Genomic DNA, 25,134 nt, shown 5'->3' on the forward strand with positions numbered 1-25,134 from the left:
CATCAACTCTCCCCCGCTGCCGTTCTTACTTTTGCTGGCGGGGGACCCCAACCCCCGCCAGCCGAGGTGTGCTTCCACCTGCCGCTGCCGTAAAAACATCTTCTTCAGCCGGCGGGGGACCCCAAACCCCCGCCAGCCGCCCCGCGGTGTTTGAAATTCATCTTCGGCCTCCGTGGCCGTGCTGCTGTGATAGGCGCTGTTGAAATCCACTTCGGAGTCTGACGTCGCAGCACGTACAACGTACAACGACGTCAGACTCCGAAGTGGATTTCAACAGCGCCTATCACAGCAGCACGGCCACGGAGGCCGAAGATGAATTTCAAACACCGCGGGGCGGCTGGCGGGGGTTTGGGGTCCCCCGCCGGCTGAAGAAGATGTTTTTACGGCAGCGGCAGGTGGAAGCACACCTCGGCTGGCGGGGGTTGGGGTCCCCCGCCAGCAAAAGTAAGAACGGCAGCGGGGGAGGGTTGGCGGCGGGAGGGGGGTGGAGAGAGTCACATTGGTGGCGGTGGGGGCTCGGCGGTGGGGGGGGCGGCGGCGGGGGGTTGGGCTAAAATGTGCCCCCTCCCTCTGGCTCTGGCCCCCCCTACCGCCGGAGTCCAGATACGCCCCTGCTGTTTACATCAAACTAGTTTTATTCAGGGAGGTGGCTGACCTTTCAGCCTGAAGGTTACAGGTTCAAGGCTGGTTTTATTCATCCTATTAGAAACTGTGGGCTACGTTTCCAGTGGGGCATATTTTATTTTATTCTCTTATTGCTTGCCTGGCCAAGCAGTTCTTGCATGACTGGAACAGTTATCAGAACTCTACTGTACTAAAGATTTCCCTTCTCTCTCTCTTTGCACACTGATACTGGCCACACCTTTGCATACTAGCCTCAGCTACCCTGGTATCTGCAGCGTACTTGGTACCTCTAATTGCTTCTATGCTATTTTTTCATGGTATGGTGTACCTAAATTTCATGAGCAGTGGTCCAGGAGCTACGTCAGTGTAGAGGTAGCTTAATAGATGTTGCAATCAGCTGAGAGTAAGCACAGAGCTCTAGGGGTGCTGCTTCACGACCCACTGCAGCTTGCTATCTGTAGTGCGCAATGGTGCAACAGCCATATTCTGCTACACCATCTGTCGCTGGTTCTCAGCCGCACTTGTTGGCTCCAGTGCACAGCAGTTATAGTGCACAGTTACACCAGCCAATTCTTGTCCCTATCTGCAAGAAGTTAGTGCTGGCTTAGGGATCAGACCACTGATGTGGCTTCCAAGTCACATTGGCAACCTGCCTTTGGAAGTAATCTTGGGACTGGAGAAGATCTAGGGCAGTTGGGTAAAGACCTGAGGGGCTTCCACGTCTCGGAGATTGCCAGGGGACAAGTTTAAGGATGATTTTTAATCCGCTTGGTTTTGTCATAGGTTTTCTGGGGCCAGGAAAACCACTTTCAGGGTTTCCACTTCCACTACGACAAGCCACCTGGCTGTTGGTAGAATGAGCTCTGTTTCAACTCCAGGTCAACCTATGCCTGCTGCATCTTCCAGTGATGGAGTCTCAGTTCATGCCTCAGGCAGGACTCCTGTACTGGTTTCAGGAGGAGTAGACCAAGATTACCTCAGCTCAAATGTGTCTTAGTTTTTCTATTGCACAGTTACAACCTGGACTTCACTACAGATTTTTCTTGGCTTCTACATGCAAACTCAAACACTGTCAGGCAGTTATTGCCACCTTCCCAACGTTTCTTCCTTTAGGTACAGTCGAGTCTGTCCCCAGTTGCAATTGGGGAATGGGAAGTTGTTCCCTTTGCTTTGTAGTTCCAACCAGGCAGCTTCCTTCTAGCTGAGTTTGGACATCATAAGAGTCTAGGGTGTTTATGGTTCAGCTTTTCACAATGGGAACCTTGCAGTGTGTAATAGTTCTGTCTGATGGGGAGAGTTTCTAGCCTCCCTGGACCTCAAGGAAACTTACTTTCATATTCCCAGTGCTCCTTGCTGCAGAGGGATCTTAGCGATTCATGACCATGTCATTTAGCCTTTCCATGTTGCTGAGGACATTTTTGCAAGGTCATGGTGGCAGCTTTCCTTCGTGAGGATGGATTGCAGGTTCATCCATACCTCGTGACTGGCTGATTTGCGGCTCTGTCTATCAAGAGACTCTGCAAACTTCATCCAAGATACCTACTCGCTTCAGTTCTTAGGATTAGTAGTGTCACCAAGAGTCAGTTGTTTCCCTCACAAATCTTGCCTTATCGGGGAGTGCTGTTCTATATAGGCTTGGGAAGTCTTCTTTCTTTTGCTTCTCAGCAACAGGTGCCAACCCAAATCAGGTTTTACTTTCTCTACCAGGTCCAGGATATGGGAATAGGTTGAAGTTATGGGCACAAGGTTCTCTTTTTTTTTTTTTTTTTTTTTTTTTTTTTTGGGACATTCCCCCATGGGCCTGAGTCTGTATCAGACCACATCAGGGTTTCCTTCTCTGCTTTGGTCCCCATCTCTATGGTTCCCTTCAATCCAACTTAGTCTCAATGAGTGATTTCAACACAGCTTTCTGCTGATATTTCAATTCTGTCTCCCTGAAGGTGGCTATCTGCAGCTTGTAGGCTGCTAGGCCGTGCCGTAGCTGGCAGAAACAGATTTCGGATACCGAGGCTGGCTTATTTGCCACTTTTCTTCTATGATTTGTTTCGGGCGTCAAATAAACAGACGTTTTTGGCAGTCACAGCCTGCCATTTGAGGTGGTTGCGCTTTTGGGTGCTGAATGCAGCTTCTAATGATGGCTGGTTCAGCTAATTTTTCAGGGTAACTATTGTTTGAGGACACCATGAAGTTGGTGGAAGACTTGGGTGACTTATAGACTCAGCGTCTTCCTGAGGACATGTCTACAAGTTCTTTTTGGTTGGGTCAGGCTCGCCGTTATCTTTACGACACCAAGGCTATCGACCTGGGCAGCCTAGTTTTCTTTAGCAATCCAGTCCAGGCAGGTTCTCGGAACTCCCGACTTCATCCGTTTGAGATCCTCTGGATTTCTACTGCTGACGGGCGCACAGTACTGTCTTCTCTGTATACAGTGGTTTCTGCCTTCCATCCCTTTCTACCTTTTTCTCTTCCCGCTTCTTGGATGTTCACCATATACTCCTATACTATTTGGAAGTGGCCAGCGAGTTCCATTGGTCAACTCTTTGCTTCTTGCTTTGCTCGGGACCATAGGAATGTACCATAAGAAGACTCGCCATTTTTAGATTGGCAGATGTGGGCATATTGGTTTTGATGTCAAGGGGAGCAGACCTTTTGTAGAATAGGTGTCCATGTGAAGCTGAAGAGCTGTTCCACATAAATGCCATTTTATTCAAAATCCTTTTAGTGGAGCAGCTGCTCCCCTTGCACCCCACCTAGCTACATCTCTGCATAGTGGGGCAGTGCCTGGGATGACCCACTGAGCAGAAGTGATTTCCTACATAGCCTTATGCACTGCTAAAGACTGTAGCGGTCTTCTAGTGCTCACCATTTTAAGATTAGCAGATGTAGTGGTGGCAGGATCAGAAGCAGACATACTGACCTGCTGAGCAGAAATACCTCCTGGCATACCCTCATGTTGTCTGGCTGGTCTCAAGAAAGGGAATCTGGCTTCAAGTGTTGCAGTGGCCTTTGGCTGAGAGAGCCAATTTCTTCAGCTGGCCTCTGTATGGGACAGTCTCACCCGTTATGGGTGGCAGCGCTTTCTTCCAGAGGTATTTTCCGTGTCCTGTCTGGCTTTCATGGCTGCCCTTTGCAGTTCAGCCACTTGGTCCTCTGTCCTTCCATGGGTGGCTTTTGCAGATTGTCCACTTGATCTGCTGTCCTTCCCTTGCCAGGGTTTGCAGGCTTGGCGTGGCAGTGCATGTAACCATGGCCTGTGGATCATTGCTCCAGTCTGCTGAGGTTGTAGTACCCTGCCCCACTTGAGGACTGCCTTGGAACATCCCAAAAGTCTCTGGATTGATCTGTTGGATGCTATGGAAGGTAAAATTAGTTCTTACCTGATAATTTTTTTTCCATTAGTCCGAACAGATCAATCCAGAGGCCCGCCCTTTGTTGTTCTGGGTTGAGTGCCTCAGTTTCATCAGATTCCTTTCACATGATTTTTGGCAAAAAAAAAAAAAAGGCAAAACAAATCAAAACATAAAGGAAACCTTCTGTTACCCTCCCGCAGGAGCGGTTAAGGAGCTTACATGGGCTTTATGCAGGCAGGAGAGGTCTTCCTCTTTTGTCTTCCACTGCTTTGGTATCGACAATATTGAAGTTAAGGTGACTGCACGTGACCATATATAGTAAAGCTCTGACGTTCTCTCTATCTCCACCTGCTGGTAGAGGGACATAACCCACAAGTCTCTGGATTGATCTGTTGGGACTAATGGAAAGAAAATTATCAGGTAAGAACTAATCTTACCATACTGGATCAGATCAGTGGTGCATCTAGTCCAGTATCCTGTTTCCCAACAGTGGCCAATCCAGGTCACAAGAACATGGCAAAAACCCAGATAACAACTTTCCATACTACCAATCCCAGGGCAAGCAGTGGTTTCCAGAGCTTAACTATTCATTGAGTGAAAAATATATTTCCTCCTATTTATTTTGAAAGAATTTCCATGTAATTTCATTGTCTCCGTCTTTGTACTTCTTTAAAAAAGAGTAAAAACATTGATTCACTTCTACTTGTTCTGTACCACTCAGATTTTTGTAGACCTCGCATATCTCCCCTCTGCTGTCTTTTTTTTTTTTTTTTTTCTTCAAGCTGAAGAGCCCTAACCTCTTTAGCCTTCTCTCATATGAGAGGAATTCCATCCCCAATTTGGGTTGCTCTTCTTTGAAACTTTTCTAATTCTGCTATATCTTTTTTGAGATATGGTGACCAGAATGAAACGCAATACTCAGTGATGTCACACCATGGAACAATTTAAGCATTATAGTACTCTCGGTCTTATTTACTATCCCTTTCCTAATAATTCCTAGCATCCTAACATGTTCCGCTTTCCAGATCATCTATAAATATATTAATTAACATTGTTCCCAGTACAGATCCCTGTGGCACTCCACTATTCACCTTCCTCCATAGAAAAAAAAATGGCCTTCTGTCCAATAACCAATTCCTGATCCACAATAGAACATTGCCTTATTCCATGACTTTAGAGTCTCTCATGAGGAGCTTTGTCAGAAGCTTTTTGAAAATCTGGATGCACATCAACTGGCTCACCTTTATCCACATGTTTATTCACGCCTTCAAAGAAATGAAGCAAATTGAGTCAAGACTTCCCTTGGCTGAAACCATACCATGCTGACTCTGTCCCGTTAAACCATGTTTGTATTCCATAATTTTATTCTTTACTAGTAAAAAAAAGCCCCGTTTCTGATGCAAATGAAACGGGGGCTAGCAATGTTTTCTTCTGTGTGCATGTGGGAGTATGTGTGTCCCTGCCCTCAGGCCTCTCTCCCCTCCCCCCTCTGAGTCCTTCACTGTTACAGAGCCAGCGATTTGATTTCGTGCTCTGCTGTTTTCCTTCACTGACTGTGTTACAGAGAGGGCGGGGCAGACACTCATAGGGAAACCGGATATCTCGCCCCCTTCACACTTCCGGCTGGAGGCTTCAAAGAACGTTGGTGTTGCCTTTTATATAGAGAGATAATAGTTTCCACTGTTTTAGCCAATACTAATTTCAGGCTTACTGGTCTGTAATTTCCCAGATCACACTGGAACCCTTTCTTAAAAATCAGCGTTACATATTGGCCACCCTCCAATCTTCAGGGACTATGGACAGTTTTAACAAGTTACAGATTACGAACAGCAGATCAGCAATTTCATATTTGAGTTATTTCAGAACCCTTGGATGCATGCCCATCAGTCAGGTGATTTTACTATTCTTTAATTGATTTTAGCTCAGTACATCTGCCAGGCTCACTGAGATTTTTCAGTTCCTCCACATCATCCTTGAAAATGATTTCTGTTACAGGTAGATCTTGCATCTTCCATATAGACCGAATGGCGTTGTCCTCCTTTAGTGCCCCTTTTGCTCCTTCATGATCTAACTGTCCCACAGATTCCTTCTCGGGCTTTCTTCTTCTGATGTACCTGAAAAAGTTGTTACTGTGAGTTTTTGCGTCTGTGGCAATCTTCTGTTTATATTTTTAGCCATCAGTGTTTTGCATCTAACTTGCCAGTGTTTGTTGCTTCTTATTTACTTCATTTGGGTCCTTTTTCCATTCTTTGAGGGACATTCTTTTGGCTGTAATAGCTTCTTTCTCTTCACCTTTTAACCATGCTGGCTGTTCGTTTTCTCTTTCCATCTTTGTAAATACTTGGAATGTATCTGGTCTGGGCTTCCAAGATGGTATTTTTAAACAGCATCCATGCCTGATTTAAAGACCTAACCTTTGCAGCTGATCCTCTTAGCTTCTTTTTAACCATTCCCCTCACTTTATCATAGTCTCCCTTTTATAATGCTGCTGCAGTAGATTTCCTTTGTGACTTCACTCAGATAGTAGCTCAAACTTGATCATGTTATGATCACTGTTTCCCAGCAGATCTAACACATTACTTCTTGTACTATACCCTGCATTCTACTAAGGACTAGATCTAAAATGGCTCCCCCCGTCAGTTCCTGGACCAGTTGCGCCAAGAAACAGTCATTTATTCCATCTAGGAATTTTATCTCCCTGGTATTCCCTGATGTAACATTTATCCAGCCAATAGTGGGGTAATTGAAATCGCCCATTATTATGCTGTTGCCCAGTTTGCCAACTTTCCTAATTTCTGTAAACATTTCTTCATCTGTCCGTTCTGTCTTGGCGGATGGTAATACAGCCCTACAAGAATACTCTTTCCGTTCACGCATGGAAGTCCTATTCAAAATTATTCCACACCATCTGTTTCATGTAGAATGTTTATTTTGTTTGACTCAATTCCCTCTTTAACATATAGCTCAACCCCTCCCCCCCATATGATCCCCACTATCATCGTGGTACAATTTGTACCCTGTTAGTATCCCATTGATTGTCCTTCCACCAAGTCTTTGATATGCCTATTATCTACCTCTTCATTTAGTGCTACATACTCTAACTCTTCCATCTTAGTTTTTAGGCTTCTAGCATTTGTGTACAAGTACTCCAAATTGTTTTTCCCTTGCCTTCTACAAGCCGCTTAGAAGTTGCAATGGATAATGTGCATCCTTTACTCTGCTCTCTCATTAAACACTCCTGGCTTTCTTTCATTATTATTAAAGCCTCTCTATTGGGATTCCCTAAATGTCCTGTTTCAATAGATACTTCAAGGATACTCAATCAAAACCATGTGCTCCTGAGTGACTGCCGGCTTCCTCTCCCCCCCATCCCCCATTTTAGTTGAAAAGCTTCTGTCTTTTTTTTAAGTTCAATATATTTTGAGATTTATAAAAGTTACAAATGGAAAAAGAAAACAAAAACATAAAACAAAATAAGCAATCTGATTCAAGTCTTCAATGTTGAATCAAGATGGTATATCAACAGAAAAGAAAAGTAACAAATATCCAAAAAGAAGGAAACACTGACTGAAATGAAAAGATTATTGTTCCAAGGATACAGGATGATTTATACACAGAAGTTACAAGAGAACACAAGGGCAAATTTGAACCAAATGCAAAACTATTCCAATACATACCCTAATGTGACTATAAAAGCTATCATAGATGACCATGTGTCACTATGTTTTCAATAGCTCCCTGATTTTTCATAGGCAATAGACTCGTATCTATATATGACATTCTAAAGTCCACCACATTTGAATTTTAAGCTGCTTCAAAGATTTCCAGTGTCTTAAAATATCTTGAGCAACTGCAATTAAAATACAAAATAAGTGTTACTCTCCACACTCCAAAAGAGACATAGTGAAAGAAACCTAAAAAACATGATCTGTAATGCACAACACTTGTTGAATTTTTTTTCCATACCAGGGACCAAACGTTTGAGTATGATTACTGAAAAACTTATGGAGAAGTGTGTCAAGACCATCAAAGGTTTGATAGTTTGACGAAATAGCTGGACAGGAGTCCATATAACATGATGCATTATAAAATATAAGGATTGTGTAATAGATGCCAAAGTAAAGCATGTAACCAGTAATGACCAGGTTTGATTCCAGTCTGAAGGCGGGTATAGACGTTTGTGTCTCATGAATCCAAATGGAGGACACCACAGGAGGATTGTCTTGGTACAATGATGGAGCTGTTTCTAGAGCCCTGAGGCAGGAAGCATATGTGAGGGAGAGGAGGTACAGAAATCCAATCTAGATGTGGAAGAAAGCATGTTGAAATCCAGCAGTTTTGTCTTATAATATGCGTGAATTGCAACCACTTTGAAGCATTCTGGGAAAGGAAGACAAATCTTTTCTCGGTTCAGTAAAACAGTAAGCGTTTTTGATCCAATACCCGACCCAAAGACCAGATACCTGTATCTCTATAACACTGCCAGGAATCAGGATGTACATCAACCTTTGAAGAGAATTCCACCACAACATATGATTCGTAGACAGAATTCTTGTTGGAAACGAGGTATCCAAAGACTGCAATGCTAAGAGTTGATGATAAAATAGCATTCATTTTAAGGCATGGAGACAAAGTTGTTCAGTAGATATTGCAGACACATAGGAGCAACAAAGTCCCTGTCAAGGTGAAACCAGGCAGGCAGTAAGTGAGAGGAAGTGTTGTGTAACCAGTGAACTCCCTGTCTGAGAATAAAGGCCGAATAATATGTGAAAAAATAGGGAAAATTAACACCACCCTTATTTTATTTTTCCAGTTGGAGAGTACATAAAGCAATAGGGGGTCTCTTACCTCTCCAAAGGAATGCAGCAAGAACTTTCTCAACTGCTTTATAAAAATGAGATGGGGAAATAAATTGGAATCATGGACATATGACATATGGTACATTGATAGGCGCTATAGACATATTTTTATAGTATTTCCAGCAATACCCCACCAATCTAACTGGAGCAGAGACCAAATTATCACATAACTTAGAAATTTTAGACAAAATTTGAGATTCATTAGGTTTCAAAGCATCAAGATCAGGGAACAACAAAACACCTAGATATTTGACACCATTTTTTTTCCATAAAAAGGGAAATTGCACAAATAGGTCTTTAGTAGCAAATACATTCATGGGCATAAGTTCAGTTTTTGTCCAGTTCGCTTTCTAACCTGACAAGGCTCCAAATATATTCAAGAAGATAAAGCTGGAAGTGAAGTGTGTCTGTTGGGGAGGGGGATCAGTAAGACAGGACATCATCCGCATATGCAGACAATTTATATTTCATCTCCTATAGGGAATACCCTTTATATTTGGTGATTGTCTAATAGCACATAATAAGGATTCCAGGGCAAGGTCAAAAAGAAGGGAAAGGGGGCAACCCTGCCTGGTTCCCTTATACAATTGATAAGGATTAGATATCATATTATTCACATATAGCCTAGGCACAAGATTGAAGTATAAAAGGTGAATCGTAGAAATAAAAATAGATCCAAAGCCATCAGGGTACTGAAAACATGTCAAATGCCTTCTCCGTATGAAGTGCTGTGGAGAAGGCAGGACGAGGCGGAGACTTGTGACTTGTAAAAGTAAAGATACAATCTGAAGGAGTTATTGTCAGTTGAAAATAAGACCTGATTGGTCTGTAGGTATCAGTTGCCCCATTAAAGTAGAAAGTCTAGCAGCTAATACTTCAGCGTATACTTTAGGAGCTACATTTAGTAACAAAATTGGCTTGTAGTAAGTTCTAAAGGATCTCGTCCCGATTTAGGCAAAAACCATGAGGGATTCAGTTATTGACCCTTTCATTTCTCCCCGACATAGAAATGTCTGAAAAAGTTCAAGTAAATAAGGAATCAGGTCTGCCTAAAAAGTTTTGAAAAATTCTACAGTGTAACCATCCATACCAAGTGTTTTGTTGTTTTTGGAGGATTTCAAGGCCTTTTGTATTTAATTAGTAGTAATTGGAGATTCTAATTTGGCTTTATCTGCATTAGAAAAAGCTGGCTTCTGTATACTAGAAAGGAAGGAATCAGTTACATCAGTAGACCCCTGCACCTCAGAAGCATACAACGATACAATATTCATAAAAATGTTTAAGTACAGAACCCTTATGGTATTTAATGGCGAGAATAATAGATCTTTGCTTACTTCCTTTCAAATAGGGTGCAACAATTTACCTGCCCTAGTGCCAGCAACACATCTATTAGATAATTTGTTGAAATGGAAGTACTCCTTGATGACAATACTCACTAGTTCTATAAATGTAGAATCTTGAAGGAGTATGTTATTGAACCTCCATATTGAGGAATTAAGAAGCAAGTCATGGAATATCAACAAAACTTCAGCATGATTTGAGACAGTATTACCAGTACGTGCTGCTTCAACATCCACAATTAAGGATTTGGAAATTAAAGCACAGTCAATCCATGAACAAGTTTGATGTACTTGAGAAATAAAAGTATAATTCTTACCGTCTGGATTAAGGATTCTCCACGGATCAACAAACCTCAATGTATTTGAGAAGTATTTAGCATCTGATAAACTTGTAAAGGTTCTAGACACCCTAGTAACATCAATGAAAGGATCTGCTACTTGACTGTAGCTAACATGGTGGTAAGTTCTGCAAAGAATTGGGAGGCAGGACCAGTAGGCACATATATATTTACCAGGACAAGCTCTCTACTGCCCCCTCTTTTTAAATTAAGACCCATCTACCCTTAATATCAAATTGGTAATCTATTACATCTACATTAGCAGATCGAATCGGTGGCAACTCTACATCTCTGCTCCACAGCAGGAGCCGAATAATGTTTTTACCCACCCATCACACAATTTACAGGCTTCTGTAGTGGATACATGAGTTTCTTGAAGACAACATATTTGGGAAAAAAAAGCCAAAAAAAGATATGAGCAAGGATGCGTTTGTTTGATAAGATGTTTAAGACCATTAATATTAAGTGATACAATTTTTAGCCCTCCCATAATGCAATAACATAAAACAGATCGAAAAGCCCTGTAAAGCTAAATGACATTAATTTTAAAACAAAACTTAAGAAAAGCCAAACTGCATCCTGAGAGAGTATGTGTATATATATGTATGTATATATAAGAGAGACTTATCAGTATCCAACCACCTGCTGTACTTGCACTCATAAAGCCAATCCCACTCATTCTCATACACACACTAGACCGCTCACTTCTGTGCAAGATAAAAAATATTCTGGTACTTTTTCCTGCATACAACCAACAATAAATTCACAAGATGTATGCTCCACAGACTAAATTAGAATCTGATACCTCACATCCAAGGAATTTTGTGGAACAGGATACAATAACTGATTCAACAATAATGAACAGACTAAATAGAAACAAGAGCTTGAAGATTCAACAGCAATTTTGTAAGTAGTGCACACACAATTCAGCATCAAGGACATATTAATCTGAGAAACTTTCAGGATCATGAAGTAGCTTGGCCATGATCATTGAAAATTTTCCAGAGAGCCTCAGGATTTTCAAAGTGGAGTGCGATTTGCAAGGATTACCAGGAGCCTAGCTGGGTAAAACATCCTGAAATTTATTTATTTGTACATTTATGCCCCACTTTTTTCCCACAGTTTTGCAGGCGCAAAGTGGCTTACAATGCGCTGATAGGCTATTGCCAAATCAGAGGTGTTACAGTTACAATAAAACAAATCAAATAGAATCAAAGAAGTAGAAAATTAGGTAAGTAAGCTATGGTCTGAGATAAATGAGATCTTTACGTTTCTTCGCAATCACCGGAACCAAGTCAGGGAAAATCATTAATTTTACCCCATTCCAGGCGACATTCCTGTTTGACTTCACCATATTCAATACTGCTAGAGCCTGTAGATACCTTTAAAATTTTCAGAAAGAAGGGTCTCTGCCCTTGCATGAACCCTGGTCATCAGGTGGGCACTCTGTGTGCCCTCAACTTCAAATTGCTGTTGAAAATTGAGGCCTAGCTCAATAAGTCACTGAAACCAGACCTTCCACTCCAATTAAGCCTAATATATGTCTGGTACAATTTAGCCTCTAGCTCCACTTGAGTGTTCTCCAGTGTCTTTTGTAATTCTTTAGTCATAAATTCATTTTGTACCACACAGCCTTTGAGAAACACCTGTTGCTTACATACCAAATCCAGCTTTTCCTTTATATTTACATCTTCCTTCAAATCTGCTAATCGCCAAAGTACTGTCTCAAATCAAATTTTAATTTGTGTGAGCTCTGCTAGAATACGCTCCTGCAGTTCATTTACTTCACGCGGCTTCACCATTATGATAGGTGTCTGAGATTTTGTTTAGGATGTTTGCTGCTATATGCTGGAGGAAAAGGGTCTCAATTTTATTCTGCTTTGTGCTGGACATCTTCGCAGTTGCAATGCTGTTTTTATAGATGAAGAGGGAAAAAAACACTAAGCAAAATACAGGAAACTTTTTCCTTTTGGCAAGCACAGAGCAAATACTCGAGGCAGCCATTTTGGTCGAGAGTCAACCTGGAAGCCACTCTACTTTTTCTTACGTTAGCGCCAGCAGACTGGTGCCATCCCGGTTAAGGTAAGTCTGTATTTCAGAATTAGGCTCCCCCTTTCCCAGAATGTTGCCCAGTTCCTAACACATCTAAATCCCTCATCATCTGGATGTTCAGGTGCTATGATCTGTGCCAGCTATCATGCACACCAATGAATTGCCAAGAAACTTTTTTTTTTTCAAGCTTGCACATATCAGATGCATTTGAATTCTAGAAAAAGGTTTTTTTAATGTAAATTTTTATGGTTTGTCTCATCTTAAGTGCAAACTTTTTTTTTCCTTTTTAAATTATTCCAGATACGTTCAGAAGAAGGGATGCAGCTCAGCAAGGTGTAGTCAATTTTCAGTATGACGATGTAAGTAATTGCATGTTTGACTGATATTTTTTCTTTATTTGTTACATTTGTATCCCACATTTTCCCACCTATTTGTAGGCTAAATGTGGCTTACATAGTACCGGAGAGGCCTTTGCAGGCTCCGGTGTGAACAAATATAGGGTGATGTTGTGTAAGATCAAGTTCATGTGGCACAGCCACATTAGGGAATTGGAGAACAGAAGAGTTGTGTTATATCTGTTACGTGCTTTAGTTTGGTTGTGTTGCAGAGATTAGTCATTTAAGTTGGATCGGTAGGGTATGCCTTTTTAAACAGGCTGGTTTTTAGTGATTTCCGTTATTTTAGGTGGTTGTACGTCGTTTTCAAGGCTTTTGGTAATGCGTTCCACAGTTGTGTGCTTATGTAGGAAAAACTAGATGCGTAAGTTGTTTTGTATTTAAGTTCTTTACACTGCTTATCACTTCTTGCTGCTCTTATTAATTCCTGACTGCATGGATTCACTCTACTCTCTCCTGTGGAACAGGACTAGGCCATAGACAGGAATTAGAAAGCGCTTCCTCAGGCTTTTGGATTAGGTGATTTTTTTTTCCTTTCTGTTTAATAGGAAATCTTTCTGCTGCTCAGCTTTCACTTTGCTCCTTCTCCCTAAGGAACTTTGAACTAAGTAGAGCTAGACATTGAACTTGTGTCCTCTAGTGCCCAGCTCCAGCTAAGCTGTTTTACTCACATTCAGGTAACTGGAGAAAGGAGTATTAAACAGAAAAATATAGAAGTGCTATTGAAATGTTTGGCTTATAATTCACAAAAAGCAGAAACACTATGCATAATGTATACATGGAAAGTCACAGAACAAACACTGAATTTCTTCTGATCTACACCGAGAGTCTTCTCTTGAAAGACCCTTATGGAGAAGAGACAATATATCCAATATATCCATTTCAGTTTCAAGTTCACTAGCGGACAGCACCTCAGCTGGGTGATCACTGCCAGTTTCAATTTTACTTTACCAGAACAGTATCACAGAACTCCTGCCAGTTGCATTTTAAACAATATTTCAAACTGAACTGCGTTGGCTGTTAATCCCATCAGATTTGGACTGGATCACAAAGTTTATGCCAGAAACATTAATTGATATATGCAGGTTACACATTTTATCTTTGAGGGGGAGCAAGACCAACACTGGACTCAGCAGTAGCATATCAAGTGGGGGCAGTCTGCCCCAGTGCAGGCAGAAAGGGATGCGCAGAGCAGGTGCACAGCTGTCTGCTCTAACTGTCCCCTGCCCCCTCTAACGGTTCCTTGCCCCCTCTAACGTTACTTTCTGTTCCGGGGCAGGATACCGGCAGAGCAGACAGCCATGTGCCTGCTCCACACACCCCCTTGCTGGGAGGAAAGGTCTAGTGATGCTCTTGGGTGGGGAGTGATGTGTTTTGGTGGGGGGGGGGGGGGGGGGAAGCGGCAACCCACCCTCGATGGAACAGGCTAGGAATGCCACTGGGCTCGGTTCACACCTTTTGCACAGCTGTATCATGGGACATTGTCAGACTGGATAGCTGATTTGTTTGCTTTAGGCATTTCTGAAAAATAGACCCAAGAGTGGTTCCTGTGCTCTGATAGGTAAACCAGTGGAGAAAAAGGTCCTTGCTTGGTAGGAAGAACAAGACATTATAAAATGGTAATATTTTTTTGTAACTTACTACTGTATGTCATAAGTGCTTTGCAGGTTCTATAGTTTGTTCATCAATACAAACCTGATGAAAGGCATTCAAAGTATTAAACTAGTCCAGTAAAACAGAGTAATTTTTGATTGCTCTTCAGCTCTGTGCATAGAAGTGAACTAATATGGCAACCACACTAATTTCTTCAAAATGCAGTAGCTGTGTAACAATCGTGTGTGTTGAGGTAAATCTACGAAGGATGCAGAAGTAATGTTTTTTTCACCTGTGATGTGTTTGAGTTTATACTCTCAATCTGGCTATATATAATATGAACACAAGTGTGCATTTTAAAAAACATCTTTTGGGGGAGGAGGGGGTATTTTTATTCATTGTCCCAGGCTGTGAATTAGATACCATTTGCTAGTTTTTAAAGCTGGCCTCTGACTGCTGTTTTTTTTTCTCTCTCTCTCATCAGTTTATACAGTGCGTTATGAGCATTTGAATGCAAAAGAAGATGTGGACAAGCATGAATTGCATCCTTGCTTCCGTTAGCCAAAATAATTGTCATCCATGCATAGCATGCAGGTGGCACATTAGCAGTTAAAATGTATCAAACCATAGCTTTATATATATATATGTATATGTATGTGACAAAACATTTAGTTTTTTTACACTAAATACAAATCTGCAAAAAATTTGATTAAAAAATGACTCAGTCCTGCTTTCTTTCCTCAGAGGAGTGTGTTTAAGTTTAAACTAACTACAATCATTCTACAAAATGTTTTGGAATTTTGTAGCTAATATCATTGGTTTTAAAAGTTTCTAAAATGCTATGAGTCATGTATTTTATTTTGATATCCTATTAAAACATCAGTAGAAAACATGGTCTGTTTTCCTTTTCTTTATCTGTTTCTTCACTGCCCCCGTCACCAGACTAAAGTAGGTTTGTCCATGATATTTTCTTGGCCATAATATATATAATGAGAACAGGGCTAGTGCAAGGGTATTTAGCACCCTAGATCGCACTCACGAGGGCAATGTCAACCTGATTTACCCAGATAAATGGGCAACTTGAAAATCACCCACCCTTCCTGCAGGTAAGTGTTGCCCAATCTGCCAGCTTTTCTAATTTCTGTAAACATTTCTTCATCTGTCTATTCATTCTGTCCTGGTAGACGGTAGAACAGCTCTGCAAGAATGCTCCTTCCTTCACATGTGGAATTTCTATCCCTAAGAATTCTACACTGCTGTTTCCTGTAGAATGTTTTTTATTGGACTCAATTCTCTCTCTTTAATATAGTGCAACCCCTGTCAATTTGATCCAATCCACATTCTATTGATTGTCCTCCTTCCACCAGGTCTCTGAGATGCCTATTATATCTACCTCTTCATTTAGTGCTATTTCTCCAACTCTCCTATCTTATTTTTTAGGCTTCTAGCATTTGTATACAGACATTTTCAAATTGTGGGTTTTCCCTGCCTCTACAAGCTGCTTAGAAGTTGATGGGGATAATTTGCATCCTTTACTCAGCTCTCCCCTTTAAACACTCCTGGCTTTCTTTCACCGTTGTTGAAACCTCTACTGGAATTCCATAACTGTCCTTTGAAGGATACTCCACACCAAACCATGCACTCCTGGGAGATTGTTGGCTCCCCACCCCCACAATCTCCTATTTATTTTAAAACTGCTTTATCTCCATTTATAAATGTTAATTCCTGCAGCCTGGTTCCAGCCATTTTAAGGTGGAGTCCATCCTTTCAGAATAGGCTCCCCCTTTCCCAGAATGTTACCCAGATTTTAACAAATCTAAATCCCTCATTCCTGTACCATCTCAACCACACATTGACACTTCAGAGCTCTGCCGGTCTCTTGGGTCCTGCTCGTGGGACAGGGAGCATTTCCAAAATTGCTACCATGGAGGATCTGGATTTCAGCTTTCTACCCAAGCTTCCAGAACCTCCTTCCTACATTTTTCTGTCATTGGTATCCACATGTACCAAAACAGCTGGTTCCTCCCCAGCACTATCTAAAAGCCTGTCTAGGTGACACATGAGGTCCGCCACCTTCACATCATGGAGGCAAGTGCTTAGGTGATCCTCACATTCACCAGCCACCCAGTTGTCTACATTCCTAATGATTTGATTCACCAACTAAAACAGCTGTCCTAACTTTTCCCACCTGGATAGAAGCTCCTGAAGACATCCTCTGTGTGAGAGGATATTGCATCCCCTGGTGGGCAGGTCCTGGCTACAGGATTACTTCCTACTTCACCAGGGTAATGCTTTTCTTTTAGGAGTCCTCCCTCCTCCAAGGCAGCACAGGGGCTGCTAGACTGAAAGTGGGACGTCTGTACAAGTACCCTGTAGGAGGTCTCTATGAACCTCTCTCCCTCAGCTCCTCCAAGTCTGCTATTTTAGCCTTAAAAGAAGAGACTTGTTCTCTGAGAGCTAGGATCTCTTTGCATTAAGCACACATATAACCTCTTGTTAACTAGGAGATAATCATACATGTGACACTTAATGCAAAAGACTGGATAGCACCCCTCAAGAAAGGCAGTTAAATTAGCACTTTCCAAGGGCCCCAGTTGAGCCAAGTCACCCTCTTGCACACATCAAGCTTTTTGTTTGATATATAGTAACATTTTACCAAAGCAATATCCTCAAGAACTTGGGCAAGCTAAGCACTTTTAAAATATTTCCCAAGTAGTATTTCAGCAGAAAGATGTGTGCCAGGACAATTAAGTAACCTGAGGTTCCTACTTCTAACTGAATTGCTACTGTACTAGCAGTCTGCATAATAGAAATCTCTTGTCTTAGGTAAATTTTCAACATTTTTAACTTTGTTTTCTACATCTTTGATTTCTAAGTTTAGTGTAGAAACAATTTTTATTGATGACATTTCCAACATATAAATCCAACATTGTCAGTAATATGAACAAGTTTTTTTTTGTTTGATTTAGACCAACATCGTCATCACTTTTTTCAAACTTTTGTATGTAATCTAATAATAAAATTATCAAAAACAACATCCTTAACACCCATCACATTATAACATTCTATCTCGTCTTTAACACTTTACAGAACATTAGATGTCGAATCTCATCATGGATAGTATGCCCTCCTCCCCTCTTCGTTTATTATCCCAATCGAATTAATGAAGTTCTTCCCTCCCCCCTCCCTACAAATTCCCTCCCCCCCTCCCCCCCCCTTTTTTGAAGCATCAGTTCCTGAGTCCTAGGGATGTTGGACCACCTTTTTATTTGTTATGTTACAGGATTTGTCAGGTAGGAATGCGAGGGTCCCCCAATCTGTTAATAATGTTACTACGTGCGTGGGGTGCAAGGACCTGTATATAGTTTCTCCAAATAAGATATAATTCTTTTTGTCTCTTAAATCGCAAGGCGACAGCTCGAACTTCCATCAACAGTAAAGCATGAAATCTATTACGCCATTGCCAGTATGTCAGAGGCTCCTGCGTAACCCAGTTGACCAGTATGCATTTTTTCCCCACTAAGCAGGCCTTGTAGACCAACAAATTATGGTGGACAGCACCAGCCCCAGACCCTTCGTCCATCCCTAATAGGGCTTGTTCCGGTTTCAGCGAAATTCTTTTGTGTTCCAAATACCCTAAAAAATTAAATATTTTAGTCCAGAACTGCTGGACTTCCGGGCACTCCCACAGAGCATGGTAATATGTACAGGGCACATTTCCACATCTCCCACAAGTTGATTCTCCTACTCCTCCCATTTTGAAAAGCCGTGATTTAGATGTATAAGCCCTGAAAATCACCCTTCCTTGACATTCTCTTAATTCTGCACTGTTTATTCGTTTAGGGATTTGTCGTAAACAACTCAACAGCATATGCAATGTCACCTCCCTTCCAAAATCTGCTGACCATTTCAGTAGAAGCTGGCTCATAGTTTGATGTTTTTTGTGTTGTATCAGTCTTTTGTGAAGGAGTGATATTGAGACCGCTTCCTCAGTAGGCATCTCATACAATTGTTCTATTTTATTGGGCACATCTGCTATGAGAAATTGCGTGGGAATCCCTATTATATAGTGAGATATCTGTTGATGTGCAAAGACATCCGTCCACGAGACTTCACCTATCCCCAATGACTCCACTCCTCTCAGCCTACCTGCAGAGTCTACCAGGTCTTGTATAATTTTAAGCCCTTTTTTCTTCCAAATTTTAAATCTAAAATTATCCATTCCTGGAAGGAAGTCTCCATTCCCCACTATAGGTAGTAATCCACTTTGATGTGCATCAAATTTGATTTCTAAGTTTAATCAAGTGCTATCTACTTCCTTTAGAGCTGCGATTGTTAAGCAATCTGAAGATATTGCCAGCCTCAAGTTTTCAGATGGTGGTGCAGAGCCTGGTACAAACCAAATTTGATTATTGTAATTACCTTTATTTAGGCATGACACTTGTTTTCAGGCTCTGCAGATCATCCAGAATGCGGTGGCACGTTTGATTGTAGGGCTGCCAAAATCGACTCATGTTACTCCTATGTTAGTCACTTTATTGGTTGGTTGCCAGTAATGTATAGTGTGTGTGTTTTAAGATTCTGGTACTAATTCATCAGAGAATTTATGCAAATATTCCAGCTTATTTTTTTTGAAAGTGTTGAATATTCACCAGCTAACTCAATTACTGCAGCAGTTGGAGGTTCTAAATGCCAGTGTATTGTTATGCAGAGCCTCATGCCTATGCTTTCTGAATAGCTGAGCCTTTTGCTGTGGAATAAACTTCCAGCTACTCTGAGATCATGTGCAAATGCTTACCAGTTTAAGAGAATTAAAGGCTTATTATTTTGTGAAAGCATTGGTCACTGCCATTTGGACTTTCTGAATTTTATCTGTACTTAACCCACTTTAGTTAAAGGGGGATATACATCTTTAAAAAAAAAATGGAGGCACCACCTCCCTCAATAGTAATTCTGTACATAAGATAGCAGTCTTATGTCTTTAAGATTAACATCCTGCTTTTAAAGATACCTGATTTTAAAGATGAAGTTATAGTGTTTTTATTCTGATGGAAGGCTAACTTCTTTAGGAAGAGAGACACACAGCAGAAAGATACTTCTTGATCTAATTCTCCTGCATGCTGGGGACCAATCAAAGTTGACTGAGGTGGAAAAGTTCTGGACAAGGGTCTTAAAGAAGCGCCCTCTGGTAGTGGGGTATTAATTGTGTCCAGATTTTAGTTCCTGGTAACAGGTGTATCCAAGGGCCACTTAATGATCACTTTTTATTTTTCCTTCTCCATATCAAACAAAACTACCAGTTTTAATAATCAGTAACTGGGAAAATAAGCTCACCAAGTTCAAGGAGTTCCTAAGTCCTATGGCTGTTCCTCAGTGCTCCAAGAGGCCTGCTGTGGTCCTATGGGTATACTCTTTAAGCCATGCCCTGTGAGTTGCAATATCGGCCTGTTCTTAGGCTGGCGATACCAGGCACCTAAAAACATTACATACCACAGGACATAGTAGATGACGGCAGAAAAAGACCTGCATGGTCCATCCAGTCTGCCCAAGACAAACTCATATGTGTATACCTTACCTTGAATTTGTACCTGTCCTTTTCAGGGCACAGACCATATAAGTCTGCCCAGCAGTATTTCCCGCCTCCCATCACCGGCTCTGGTACAGACCGTATAAGTCTGCCCTCCCCTATCCTCGCCTCCCAACCACCACCCCCTCTTCCCCCCAACTGCTCCGCCACCCAATTTCAGCTAAGGACCAGGCACACTTCCAGAAGAACAGATGTCGGCAAAAAAAAGTCTGCCAGCTGTTGGTGAGCCTGCAGACACATCTTCACCTTTGTCTTTTCTAATGGTTGAGCCAGCTCTGAATAAGAACTCTTGTATGGATGTGGAATCTTCAGGCAGACGTGCTCTTGAAGAGTAAATGCTTGCTGAGGGCCGGGTCTAGAGCTGATTGGTGAATGAAGATTATCAGTGGCTCCCTCCAGCTATTCACTTCCCTTCTTTTTGATGTTATTCATGCCTGTTCATTAGTACTGAGTTAATTCAGGTGTGTAGGATATATTTTTCTGTCCTAGAAGGCTTAACTGTCTAAGGGGGTCTTTTATTAAACATTAGTCCATGTTATGTGCAGCAGGGCCCACAGGACTAGAATGGGCCCTGGTGCCGATAGTATGCCGTAATCTTTTGTAAAAGACCCCCCCCCCCCCCCCAAGTTTGGGACCTGAGGCAGTGGAGCATTAACCTCCCCCCCCCCCCCCCATGCTCTATAATCTTGTATACTCATTTCTGCACTTAGTGTGCAAAATTGTGCACACAGGTAATGGAATACGGGTAGTTGTAACTTAATTTGCAAATTAGGCACTAATTGGCAGTTACATATGTAACTGTACTTCAGTGGTATTCTATAAATTTAGTGTTCAAAATCTGTACTATAACTTGCAAAGGGAGGGGTGTGCCTAACATGTACAGTCTAAGCTTCTAGAATCATGTCAGTTACAACTATAACATTTAGTGTCAGACATTTACACCAGTCATTGACAGGATTGAAGCAGCCACACCTAAATGTTGGCAAGTAACTGCAGACTAATGCTAGTATTCTATAATGGGACTTGCCAATATCAAATTTGTGCTTGTGAAATGTAGTGCTGAACTTTAGATGATACATTCACAGTTTAGGAAGTGACTGGCCCAAGATCACAAGTCTAAGCAGGATTTAAAACCATAGCTTTCCTTGGTTCTCAGTCCTCTGGTCTAACCGCTACTAGACTACTTCTAGGCTTACTCTTCTGTTCTAATCCCCAACCTACTGCTGACCCATCCATGGCTTTATTATTTCAGAAGCTCTACATTAAAAAAAAAATTGGCCAAATTATATGCATATGGAATTCAAGTATATCACTGAACTATCAATCTTTAAATGATCTGTAAAAGATGTACAGCAGCAGCAATGTACAATTGTGCATTCACAGCTGAAGTTCAAGTACATAGAAAAGGCACTTATGCGATTAACACAAAACCCAGTAAAAAAACATATTCCAACCTATGCATCCAAAAGTCCCTACAATATCAATACAGCTTCTTGTATGGAGAAGCTTGCCCCTCCCTTTTTCTTCTGACATACTGGGCCTTCTCTTACTTATACAACCTCCCACCCACATTTCCATCTTCTCTGCCCTATCCCTTGTCTGGTCTGCCTCAGCTCATCCCTGTGCTCCATATCAATAGTTCCTCTGTCCAATTCCAGCATCACATTTATTCCTCCTTCCCTGCTATTTTCATTTTCTATTCTTCCCTTCTTATCACACTCACCCTATTCTCAGTACTTCCTTAAGCCCTTCAACTTTGTGCAGAGAAGGTGCTTAATTATAATGCCAACCTAGCTGATTCAGATGTATCAATTGTTTCTTTTCTTCTTAAAATGATAACATATTCTCCAAGGTAATCCAACTGACATCATAAATTTGATTTAGTTTTATTAGTATACAAACTCATTTTTTATATATAGCTGTTCTTCAATGTTTAAAAACTCTTATATTACTTCATGCATATTCTTAGATCAATTATTGCTGTAAACAGAACTCCACCTACATGCAGCATTGCTGCCTCAGGGTGTGGTCCACTCAACTATAAGTTAAAAATGTCAATCAGAATACCAACTTCACAAAATCAGAGCTTAAAATATTATATAGTACACACATACCTTATGTTTCAATCATTTTTATTCAAAACTTAAGAAGAAAAGTTAACATCATCATGTATGAACGTCTGATATTTTCCCCCCATGTGGCTAAACTAACACAAAGTACTTCTACCCCAACAAATAGAACTTAACCTTCCCTCCCCTTCCCCACACACATACCTTATACTAACAATCGCACACTCTCCATTGGTATCCATAGTAACATAGTAGATGACGGCAGAAAAAGACCTGCATCGTCCATCCAGTCTGCCAGACAAGCTAAACTCATATGTGCTACTTTTTGTGTATACCTTACCATTGATTTGTTATCTGCCATTTTCAGGGCACAGACTGTAGAAGTCTTGCCCAGCACTAGCCCCGCCTCCCCCCACCGGCTCTGCCACCTATCCGCCATTCTTTTTGTTGTACTCACTAACGGTCTGATGTATTTAAGTAAAGCACATGGCTCTTGACTACCAATGAGATTACGTGATGTCATGAATGATTTACAGGGCTGCTGCCCAATCAATTTCTAAGTTCAAACCTTTTGGAAACACAGTTCCCAGTGTAAATATCCACCATTGCTCTTTATAGTTCAATAAACTGTCTATATCACCTCCTTCAATACCCATTTGTATTTCGTCAATGATACACCATCTCATATCAGTCCACTCATGGTGTTTTGGTGCCAATGACTTACAATAGGAGCCGTCAAAGTTTCGGTGTTGATCCTAGATTTATGCGCATTCAGTCTCAATTTTATCGGTCTCCTAGATTTGCCCACATAATACAATTGACACAGACATTGAATCTAGGAGACCACTTTCCCTTATGGAACTGTGCCTTTGTAGAGCTCACCACTCTGAGCAGCTGCTGCCTCAGACATTTGAAGTATCAAGGCCTACATCCCTAAAAGATCACTGAATGCAATATTGAAATAATTAGTTTTAAGTGAAGCTTTTAAAGCCTTGTATAAAAGTTCAGAGTGAAGGGATGGGTAAGTTGTTCCAGCGGTATGGTGCCATGAAGAAGAAGAAAAGCACTATTATGAATCAATTCCATTTAGCATGTGAAAGGGTGGGGAAATGTCAACATTTCCCATGTCATTTTTAGCCTGAAGCATGAGGGGGAACACCCTAAATTGTTTTTTTTCTAGTGTTATTAGTGTGCACTATTTTTCAATAGTGCCTGCCGTTCACTCCCAAATTCTGTGCCTGCCGTTCACTCACTCCCAAATTCTGTACAGTAATAATGTCAGTGCCTTCTCAAAATTAGAAAAAAGTCCTAAAAAGAGACCCAAGAAACTATACAAAAGGAGAATCTCTATCCATAAAGTATGCACAATGGCTTCTCTAGACAGAAAAATTTGGGGTAGCAACAGGAGGGCAAGCCAAAATGACATTTCCTACAAATATTGTTACGTGGTTACTTGCTTTGTGAAGTCTGTCTTGCAATTATGTTTAGCTAGTTTTGTTCTGACTCCTCTCCTGAAGGCTACAGGAGCGGATTTGACTAATATTGACAATTACCGCCCAGTAGCCAGTATCCTATGGATGGCCAAATTATTAGAGTTCTCGGTGAATGACCAGTTAAAACAATACTTAGAACTTCATAACAATTTGCATCATACTCAACATGGTTTTAGAACCAGACATTAACAATGCTTTTGACACTTACATAAAAAATGAGATACTTTCTGCGTAGAGGTCAAGCAGTCATTCTGCTTCAAGTGAGTTGGGTTTAACAGGAACAGTTCTTCACTGGTGAGTTTCACAGTTTTTGGGTAAAAGGACATATAGGATGAGAAGGAAGGATGATATGTCATCTTACTGGAATCCTGGTTGCAGGGTTCCCCATTGCCCCCCCCCCCCCTTCCTGTTTAATGTGCTTCTTATTTCATTGGGCTCCTTTTTCAATTTAGAGATTATAGTCCTCTCTTATGCAGACAGTATCTACTATGTCCTGCTCTGTCAAATTTTGAAGACACTTTGATATCCATAAAAAAAATCATATTTCACTTATAGATCAGTGGACATATAAACATTGTTGAAGCTTAATAAACAGAAGACAAAGGTGTTATGATTCAGAGATTTTGATGTTATTCCATGTAAGGAGTTCACATTAGTATCAGGAGAAATTCCTAGACTCTAGGTTGAGTTTTGTCAATCATATTAAGTTTGATTTTTTTTTTTTTTAGATTGAGGCAGCTTCATGCAATCAGCTCTTCACTGCAGCCACAAAACTTTAGATCCTTAGTGCAGACAATTCTTTTGCCACAATTGAAGTACTGTAATGTGTTGTATCATAATGTGTCCTTTAAGCTACACAGGAGGTTGCAACTCTGTTAATCTTTGGAAAGGGAGATTTAGATTTGACAGTGTAACCCCATAAATGAGGCTCTTGCATTGGTTACCAATTCAGAAGCGTATTAGCTTCAAATTAGCATGCCTGGTCTATAAACCCTTATTTCTCCAGAATTCGGACAGGCTTACAGAGCTGCTTCAGATTCCTTTCATCATGCCATACTGTTTGTTTTACTCAAACATTACAAACTGGATTTCCTTCTTTTAAGAATATTCATTTTTAAATCTGTTTATGATTGCTCTCTCTCTCTCTCTCTCTCTCTCTCTCTCTCTGTTCAAGGTGCAAGAGTTTGGAACAGGTTGCCATGAGAAGTAAAATGTTCACCTTCCTGTTTTTATTTTTGGACAGCACTGAAAAGAACCTATTTGATGCAAATTCTAATGCCTAAGTGTTATGATTATGCTGGGAACAAGTTTATGTATTCGTCCATTGTGGAGACTAAGATGTTAACCACAGTGAACCTTGTTTTAGGGATGCAAGCAGTATAAAAAAAAAACTCATATAGAACAGAAAAGAAAATCAATTTCATGCATATTCAT

General features: G+C 41.0%; 1 protein-coding gene across 1 annotated transcript in view; it reads left to right on the top strand.

The window, feature by feature from the left end:
* The window catches only part of SRI (sorcin), a 46,640-nt gene extending 31,197 nt beyond the window's left edge, over window positions 1-15,443 (top strand). The window contains exons 7-8 of the mRNA XM_030200034.1: window positions 12,864-12,922; window positions 15,036-15,443. Of these exons, the coding sequence (XP_030055894.1) occupies window positions 12,864-12,922; window positions 15,036-15,062 (86 nt within the window). The 3' untranslated portion in view covers window positions 15,063-15,443. The remainder of the gene's footprint in view (window positions 1-12,863; window positions 12,923-15,035) is intronic.
* Window positions 15,444-25,134: the final 9,691 nt, after the last annotated feature.

The sequence above is a fragment of the Microcaecilia unicolor genome, chromosome 1 (genome assembly GCF_901765095.1).
Source record: "Microcaecilia unicolor chromosome 1, aMicUni1.1, whole genome shotgun sequence".
Lineage (NCBI taxonomy): Eukaryota > Metazoa > Chordata > Amphibia > Gymnophiona > Siphonopidae > Microcaecilia > Microcaecilia unicolor.